The sequence below is a fragment of the Antrostomus carolinensis genome, unplaced genomic scaffold (genome assembly GCF_000700745.2).
Source record: "Antrostomus carolinensis isolate BGI_N321 unplaced genomic scaffold, ASM70074v2 scaffold3012, whole genome shotgun sequence".
Classification (NCBI taxonomy): domain Eukaryota; kingdom Metazoa; phylum Chordata; class Aves; order Caprimulgiformes; family Caprimulgidae; genus Antrostomus; species Antrostomus carolinensis.
The window spans coordinates 50,417-59,849 of NW_010298751.1; the positions used below are offsets into that span (position 1 = coordinate 50,417).

Below are 9,433 nucleotides of genomic sequence, written 5' to 3' on the forward strand. Positions count from 1 at the left end.
ATTGATTGGTTCCTCCTTTTATGCCTAAACCATCCCATAAAATACTGTGATCCCTGTCTACTGTTTGCCAAGTACAGAAGGGTTGGGGATGGACATCTAAAAAAGTCTTTGAACATCTGAATGCAGGCATGACTCTTGCTGTGGGAACCTGCTTTCCTTCCAGTGGTAAGAGGCTACCATGCTTCCATGTCCTGAGGGATTTGGTGCAACATTTGCCTCAAAGTAACTTTCCTAGTAGCTGTAGCACTGTAAGGAGGACATGTGTGATGAGTATATTCTACCTTCACAGTCTAAAAGCTGCTTTTCTGTGCAAAAATAGTGCAGTAAGGAGGGGAAATACACATTCAGGTTTTGGGGGATACTACAAGTGTCTTCCTGACAAGTCACTTAATGTTGGGCAGCATGAAAGAACTGGAAGATGAGACAGAAATTCCCCTTGCCTCTGGATTCAGGGTTGAGGGTGCAGCTGTCCAGCATCTCTTGGATATCCAACCTTTGAAGCTATGTGTCCAAAACCAAAATTCAGTTCTTTAGGAAGATACTTTGAGCTCTTCCCTGCTTGCCTGTGGCCAGCTGAGCTTTGCATACCAGTGCCCCAAGAAAAAAGCCACGGGAGGACTCAGCCAGTTGTTAGCTGCTGCTTTTGGGCTTGCACGTGACTCTGCTGGTAGACTTGGGAGCAGAACTGTATGTATCATGTGTCACTCTAAAATACCTTAACGTCTCATTCATCTGTAATAAGCTAATCATCCTAAAATAAACTGTATGGCCTGGCAGTTACTGTGTGGGTTTGAGACTGGAGCTTCAGCTCCTGCTTCGGCAGGGAAGGATGCAGCAGGCTCTCCTGAGAACTGTTAGCTTTCGCAGCAGGGAGGCTGGCCTGAGAGTTTTGTTCCCCCTTTCTATCTCAGGGTACTCATTAGTTTGCATTAAGGAGCAGTTACTGATAAATCATATTATGACATTGCCCATAATCACTGTTTGAAATGCTGTCTCAGTGAAAATTTATTGCACTTAAGCCTTCTGTGTGGTTACGGTTGAATTTTATATCGCCAACATGGTGATAAATAAAAAAACCCATTTACTCAGCTGTTCACAGCACACACTTAATACCTCAGCTTAGCTGACTCCCTTTTAACTTTATTGCTAAGCACATACCAAGTAAACTCCGGATAAAATACCCAGCTCTCACATTCGAGCAATGTTCACATCTAAGCTGAGTGCTTTCACCACAGCTCGTTCCATAGAAGAGCACAGAAACCTGCACAGCTACTGCTCCTCTTCAAAACCTTTCTAATAAAACTACAGTCCTGATCTACAGCACATTAAAATTAAGACACAGTCCTGAATTCACTGCGCTGTGGATCAGGAGTAGAAGTGACAGTTTGGTCCCTGAAGATTGTTTTTGCTGGATGATATTTAGAGTCCTTCTGTATGGCTTGGTTTTAAGGAGAAAGTAGCCCGGTGGTAAGGGTGGGCTGACCTACTTAAAATACTTGGGGCATTTTAATGCATACAAACATTTGTACTTTTGAAATTCTGAATTCTTATGGAATATGCTGGCCTGCCCAATATAAATACCTGGCCTTTTGTGGGCTCCACAAGGCTGAAAATCCTTTTAACAGGCATCGTGCTTCCCTGTATGTTAATGCCTGTATCTTTTTGAACTGCCAGCCACTTCTCAGCTCTAATGGATTGTATAAAGCACTAGTGTTGAGTTACAGGACCACAGGGGAGAAGGCATCTAAAGTCACTAAATTTAAAACTGAGGGATCCGAGCCAAGTCTGGAAGAAGAAAAATGGCCATCAGAAATTGCATCAATCCTCTAACCTCATTTGTCATTTTTGCTTTGTTTTGACCAATGTGCAACCCTCAGTCCCTTGAAATAGTGAGAAGCAGCCGGCTTTCCGGGAGGCACTCGCAGGCAGGGTGAGGGGCTCTGTTCTCCTTGCACCTCGCTCTTTATCCTTTGAAATCAAAAACCACAGCCGTGAAACCGTGGCTGCTATGCCGGGATGTGTTTGGGAAGTCTGTGACCTGACCTCAATGAGGAAGAGATTAGAACTGAGAGACAGGAAAAACAAACAGTTCTTCTCCTCGCCAGAAAAGAACCTCGTCCATCAGGAACAGCCGAGCGTGGTGGGCGACTGCAGCAGGCATCCTCCCAGTTGCTCTGGCCTTTGCATTCTGCTTTTAGTGAGAGGAATTAGATGGAAGATGGTGATGAGGAAGCTCCTGGAGATTTTGAAGCAGCAGCTGAGCTAAGCCTGGGCAAGCCTGCAAGCGCTGGTTACCGTCTTGGAGGGTGGCATAAAGGAAAACCCTTCTCAGCTGCAGTGACTCAGGGACACCAGGATGCTTTGAATGATGTCCTGTAGTAGCTCATCTCCTGTCGGGCAGACGGACTGTGGTTGCATCTCTGTCTGCATTGTGTTTGATGCATCATCGGTGCAGGTGATTAGGAAAACACAGGCTTTGGCAGAGCCACTCCCGTTTGGATGGGAGCCTTGCAGATGCTGTGGTTTCTGTGCTTTAGGTTCCTAATCTGTCTTGCACTGCTTTATTATTACACTGGGGACTTGTCTGCTTCTATGGAGGGTTTGCTGGATTCAGTTTTACAGCCGAAACTGTAAATGAATTCTGGCATTCAATCTAGCTCTGTGGATGTGTGGGGAGTAAAGGCATTTAGAGTACAAAAACGCATGCAGAGCGTTACCATTGAATACACACGTATTATTCACATCAGGATTGCCTGCTGCATGCTGAGAGCCAAGCACTGAGTCCAGCCTAGGCTAGAGACTCAAGTGAATTTTTCATTTAAGTACAACTGCTCTTGATGGTCTCCATTAGTCCAAAAAAACCCCAGAAAAAAATACCAGAGCAGCCCTTGGGTCTTACAGTTTGTCTTGTCTGTCCTGCTGGAGTTGAGAAGCTGTTTCCAATAAGGCAGCGTGAAATAACAGGCATGTGGGGATGGAAGGTCGCTTTACCCTTCTGCATTGATTGTGGGTGGCCATCCTGAGGGGCCTGGGAATTGTTTCATGCAAGGCAGAATCCTGTCTATGGGAGACCATGTGGTTATATAGAAAAGAAGATTTTTTTTAAAAAAAGAGGGGAGGGGTCCTTTGGCTGCTGCCCTGCAGAAAGAAAGGCTCGCCCTGTTTCTCATACACAACATGAGCATTAGCTCCACATCTGACCTTACAGAGGAAGGGAGACTTGGACCTACGTGCAAGATCAAAGGTACAATTAATCTCTTGTGTTCTTCTGCTTGTAGCAAGCTCCTGCTTCCAGAGCTGCTACCCATTGATCATTTTATAGGATCACCTAAGCTCCAGCTGTGCTTGGCACTCTCTAATTGCCCTCTGGGAATTAGTTATACACCTGAAAAATGGACTCTGAACCAGATAAGGTACATCTCTGCCGTAATGCTTTCGTGCAAGATGAGACAGGTCTTGTTTTCCTTCTCTTATTTATATTTTGTTGCCAAGGTTGTTTCTCTAGTGGCCAAATTCAAAGCTATTTGGGGCAGCCCAGTAGCTGGTTCTCAATAGTAGCTTGAAATTGTTCTCCTTGACACCTCTCCAGGAAAAGATGATTCACTGAGAGAGGTCGTGGCTGTGTCTGAGGGAAGGGGAAGGGAAGGAGCCTTTGCTTGGAAGGACTCTTCCTTGAACCATTTCTTTGGATTTGCTCAGCAGCTTGGCGTGCTCCGTGCCTGAGTTACGCTTTTGTCATTCTTCCATGAGAAAGGGCAAAAAATAAATGTCCTGACTTGGAAAACAGGTGTCAGGACAAACAAGATGTTGTCCATGTTCCTTGCTTCGTGGGAAGGAAACAAATAGCTTGACAGATGCAAGGGGGAAACCACGCTGAATTTAGATCATCACCATAAACGGCGCCTCGTTCAAAAGGACAGAAAACAGACCAACTTATATCAACTTAGGACAGAGCCATTAAAATCTAAGACCTGCCACCAGGTCATGGACAGTGTCCTGGAAACGTGAACTTTGTAGGCATTCAGCCAAAGGCAGCTGTGTGGGAGAAGCAGAGTGCTTTAAAAACAGGGCAGCAAAAGGAAGACGAAGAGTATGAGCGGTGTGGTCCTGACAGATGGAGTTTGTGTTGCTCACCTGGCTCCTTTCCTGGTGTTCATCTCCTGAGTTTTCCTGGTGCTGTAGCTCAGCAGAGTAGGTGGGGCAGGAGCTTGTCTTGCAGGTGCTCAGCCAGCCCTTCTGCTAGAAGGGAGTATCTACTGAGGAATGGAACTACCACAAAGCCTAAAATCTAGAAGCAAAAAGATAAGACCACAGTTGAAGCTCTGGAGTACGTTGTCCAAGGTGGTGAATGCTGGGCTTCTGTCTTTGCCAAATTCTCCCTGGTTGTGTGTACGTCACTTTTCTGAGTCTGAAGTCCACGTTAATAAAACAGGGTAATGGTGTTTTCCTTTTCACAAAACTTTTTCTTGTCTTGATTGTGTTGGCCAGAAGCTTTCTGGATGAGTGCCTTTCTGTGTGCATGTCCAGGGCCCAGCAGACCTCCTTGGCTGGACCTCAAGTTCAGTGTGTAATATGCATGTTATGGAATTACTAGTATGCAGTAAAATGTAAGTTCTGGATACAATCAAGATATTTCCCCTCTGTGAACAACTATCCTAATCCTGGCATGTTGCTGGTTTTATTATGTACAATAGTTTGTGTGGTTGTTCTTGACCTCGTGCTGTAATACTTCATGTATCAATTATAGCAATGTATTTACATAGAGTGTGTGTGCAGCTTCTCAATTAACTTAGAGATCAGTATGAATTAAAGCAAAAGAACTGTACCTGGGGTTGGTTGGTTTGTTATTTAATATACTTAATGTGGCTGGAGTTAGTTTGAGAATCAGGCACTGTAAATGGAAAGGCATCATGGTTTGTTAAACCAAGTACCAAGTGACAGGACAAGAGGAAATGGCCTCAAGTTGTGCCCAGGGCAGTTGAGATGGGATGTGAGGAAGAATTTCTTTGCTGAAAGGGTTCTCAGGCACTGGAAGGGGTTGCCCAGGGCAGTGGTGGAGTCCCCATCCCTGGAGGGATTGAAGAGTCGTGTAGACATAGTGCTGAGGGACATGGGTTAGTCGGGGACTTGTCAGTGTTGGGTTCATGGTTGGACTCAATGATCTTGAAGAGCTTTTCCAATTGAGGCAATGTGGGGATTCTTTTTTTGCATGCTTTGTTACCACAGAAATCTGTAGGACTCCAAATACTCACATAATTGTGTCATTTTCTTTCTCTTCTCTGCAGCTCCTTCATTCCCAAGTTTATTAACCATCTCTTCAAGTGCAAACCTATTAGCATGGTGGGCGCAGAGCAGGTAAGAAAAAGTCATTGCATTGGCTGTAAGATTTCATCAGTTTTGGATTCAAGAAGTTGAGGCAGTTTTTGTTAAAAAGGAGCAGAGAACTGAGTTACATGTCCTGAACTCTGGTACTTCCAGGCTTCACTTCCCTCAGGAGTTGCAGACACACACATCAGAACGCTGCTGCATGATGGGGAAGAGCCATCCCCACCTCTGCGACTCTGTAACAGAGACCCAGGGAAGTGATGACCCAATGTCTGGGGTTTTCTCCCAGGAACCTGCCTTCCTGTTGTGCTTTTAGAGAGCTGTAGATACCACGAGATGGTGAGACACGATGTCAGGGAAGGAAAGATCTTGAATTGCTGCCACTTTTATTTGCATTTCAACACAAATATGTACATTGCCCCGTGACAGGAGCCCCCATCCCTGGATTGCACGTGGGTGGGCAGCGCAGGGTATTTATTACCTTGAGACCATGGGTGCAGCTGCAGGGCTGTGACCCTCCATCTCCCAGCCATACCCATGAGCTGGGACCCTGCTACGCTGCGAGGATGAGGTTTGGATGAGGCAGGCTCTCGGCTGTCTCCTGCCCATACAGCTGCTCCTCTGTGGGCTGATTAAAAAAAATCAGAAAAATTAAAGCAGAATCATCCCTACTGGGACTGCTGTGAACTTCAAATCGGTGCCTTAAAAGCTGCTTGGGTTTTAGGCATCAAAGCTGGGTTCTGAGCAGTGTGTGTCTGCAAAATGAAACAGGAGCTTTACATCAAAACCTTCCTCTTTCTTAATGGAAAGCAAATGAGTGAAGCATGGGTCCTGCTCATCTTGTGCAATGAGCACTAACCCGAGAGTGATTAAATGAAGTCTTTTTTTAAATAGGCATCTAAAGTCATTAACTGGTTGCCAAGGGTGGACTTGTGTCTAATGTTAAAAGGTTTTAATATTACTGTATTGGAATAACAGGCCCAATTTGGTTCTTTAAAGCAGACTGGGAGGTTTTTATTAGCCTGACTCACAGTGAATAGGTCTCATTATAAGTGGGACATCAGTTCATCTCATGCAAACCTTTAACCAGGCAGCACTCAGCGATGATACGCTGCCGCAGATAGCAGCATCCAGATTTGAACTGGTGTGACCCACCACCCCTCCTCCTCAGCTCAGCCCTTTGTGTTTGAACTGAATTCCCTCGTGTGCTGAAAGCTGCACCATAAATGTTCGTGTTCAGGGTGACTGCTGGGGATTCTGCAGTGCCCATAACATTGTGCATCGCTCCAGAAGAACGAGCTTCCACCTGCTCCTGAGATCCCTTCTGCAGGAAATGCACTGGGGATGCTGACAGCCCAGTGGGCTTTTCACGCTCTCTGCTTGGTAAATAAATTGTGCTTCTCCTCCTCTAGTTTGATTTCAGATTTCTGTCCTTCACTGGTCTTGTCTCACCTCTTCAAACATACCTCATGCAGTCAGAAGAGCGCGATATTTGGGGGTGATTTTGCTCTAAGGAACCCTAACCCACAGCATTTTGTCATCAGACAGTGCTTGTCTGTCTAGGCTAAATTTCGAGGCTGTTCCTTGCTCTGCTTATTTAGCTGCTGGTCTAGTAAAAACCAACATACAGGCTGTGAGTTTGAGTGTACCAGGGTGTTAAGCAGTTATTAATGTAGCTGTATGGTGGTGTTGCAGTTTTCTTTTTAAAGAAAAAAAAAAAAAAAAGAGATTCAAGTGGTTGAGTAAATGCAGAGAACCTGCCACAGTGGGTGGTTGGGTGCTGGAGGAGGCATGGTGTTAATTCATTTGACCTCAGGATCTAAATAATGATACAGCTACAGGTAATCACGACTGTCTCACTTTATGCTGTCAAGGGGAAGAGGACTTGAAATCGAAGCCTTATGTGCCAGATGTTGAGCTGCCATAAGTCATTTGCAGCAGCGCTCTTACAATCAACGAACGGTGCCGATACGTAGCCACGGGTGATGGTGTCTCCTTGAACTGTCATTACATGGGTCAATCCCTCCTGTTCCTGCAGTCCAGGAATTACCAGGACTTCTTCCAATGTGGGAAGTGTTAAACTTCTAAGGATGTTGAATTGTAGCAGATAATGGAGCTTGGTAAAAGGGACCTGAATAACACCATGCGATTAACTATTGCAGCTGCTGCTGGACACTCACTCTCTGAAGATGGTTCTCCTGGATCTGCCCTCCATTGGGTCCCAAGTGGTGAGGAAGGCTCCTGCCAGCTACACAAAGATAGTGGTGAAAGGCATGACTCGGGCTGAAATGATCCTGAAGGTAACTCAAGACTTTTGATAACCTGCCAGCCAGACTGCTGGACTGGGAATCGGAGCGAGCAAATTCCAGGGGGCCCTTCCTTTGAACACGGCAATCTGCAATTGCACGTGAACGTACGCGAGCTTGTCCGGGTGTGCTGCCAGCTGCTCTACAGAACTGGCTTATTCACCTTGGTTTTGCCCCCACACTCTTTTAACATTGCATTTGAGTTTTCATCCTCATTTTTCAAGGTAACCAAGGGCTCAAGTTCTGCTTACTAGGAGAGTTGGGGCACCAGATTCCCTCAGGAGCTTGTGAAAATCAGAGCTAGCATCCGTAAGTGTCTGCTGCAGGGCAAACCCTCCCGTTCAGGTTACTCCAGGCCTTTGTGCAGACTCCATCACGCAGGGGAGCCAAGCCGTGCTTGAGTCACCTGTTTACTGTCTAGTGTAACAGCCAGTGCAAACATGTCTGGGTTACTGTATTCACCAGAGTCCTTTTTTATTTTCCAGACCTGGTGCCTGGAAAATGACCCAAAAGCAGTGTGTTGTCTTCATAAAAAGTAACAAGCAGAGCAATCTCCCCTTCCCCTTGTTGCTGGAGTAAGAAGTTAGGTTTGATCGCAGGAGAAGCCATGGGAGTTGTGCAGTTGTACCCTCCTGGGTGATGGGGTTGTCCCCTGCTCACCAACGATGCTGTGAAGATGTTCCTAGAAGTGAATTAGTGGGACCTGGGGTCAGGCAGGACAGGCAGCTGCCAGCCAGAGCCAAGGCAAGGAGGAGCTGTGGAGCCTGAGCTCTCTGTGGCTTTGCTCCCATGCCCAAGGTGGTGTCACAGCTGAGTTTGTGTTCTGAATTCAGAAATTAGTTCTGCAATTCCATGTTTTTGGAATAAGGCAACTGAGATGTTAGTAGCTACATTAAAGCAAGTCTACATTTTCTTAGAAGTGACCTGAAGCAAAATACCCTGGTACTGCTAACAAGAGCAGAAAAGATTGGTGCCTGTTGCACACAGAAGCAGGTCTTTCCTCAGAGCTTCTGTGTGAATCAGAAAAGTAATGGGAGTTAATTTGTCTGCCCTTAACATCACATTGGCTTCATCTGGACTGAGATGAAAGCAGCGCAGGAAGCGCCTCGGGCAGGGAGTGCAGGCTGTGGAGTGCCGCTGGTCCACAGGAGCAGTGTGATTGCTTCTTCAGACATCCTGTGCTTGTCCTGCTGCTGCATGAAGCATTTCTGCCAGCCCCAAGTGAGGGCTCGCTGTCAGTGTAACTGGTAATTACACAGCAATAGGCTTGTGGTGTTCAGTGCTTCCAGCATTCAGTGCCCCGCGGTACAAAATAATGCCCATGTAGTCGGTGGGTGATGGGCTGAGTGCTTGGCTGGGGCAGGTTTGTTAATTGTAATGACTGAATAGATCACCCTGAGCCTCGGTAACCCACACACAGCGTTTGGGACTGGTGTCAGCACCCATCTGTTGGGTTTGAGAGAGAAAAAAGGGCTCTTGGGAGTGCCTGCTCCCGCTGGACCACCAGTGTTTCTGTGGGAAGGTTTCCGTGCAGGAGCCCAGAGCTGCTGGGTCATCCCTGGCCGTTCCGTTTGCCTTGTGGGGTGTCTCTTTTTATCAGTGCTCACACTCTCTGCTGTTTCCAAATTGTACATTAAAGTCTTTTCCCTAAGAACAACTATTTCACCCCCACAGCAGCACAGCCCAGTACACTCCTCTCTGATGTTTTCAGGGCTCTCCCACCCAGGACCATGACAGTTCAGGCGATGCCTGTTGCATACGTGGTTCTGTCACCACACAGCAGCCTGCCTGGGCTCATACCA

The 9,433-nt window shown here is 46.5% G+C and overlaps 1 protein-coding gene across 1 annotated transcript in view; it reads left to right on the forward strand.

Annotated features, from left to right (window-relative positions):
* VPS53 (VPS53 subunit of GARP complex) overlaps window positions 1-9,433 on the forward strand; it is a gene marked incomplete at its 5' end in the record, with an annotated part of 59,567 nt that overhangs the window by 48,067 nt on the left and 2,067 nt on the right. Inside the window, 2 exons of the mRNA XM_010162528.1 lie at window positions 5,286-5,355; window positions 7,488-7,625. Coding sequence (XP_010160830.1) covers window positions 5,286-5,355; window positions 7,488-7,625 — 208 coding nt within the window. The remainder of the gene's footprint in view (window positions 1-5,285; window positions 5,356-7,487; window positions 7,626-9,433) is intronic.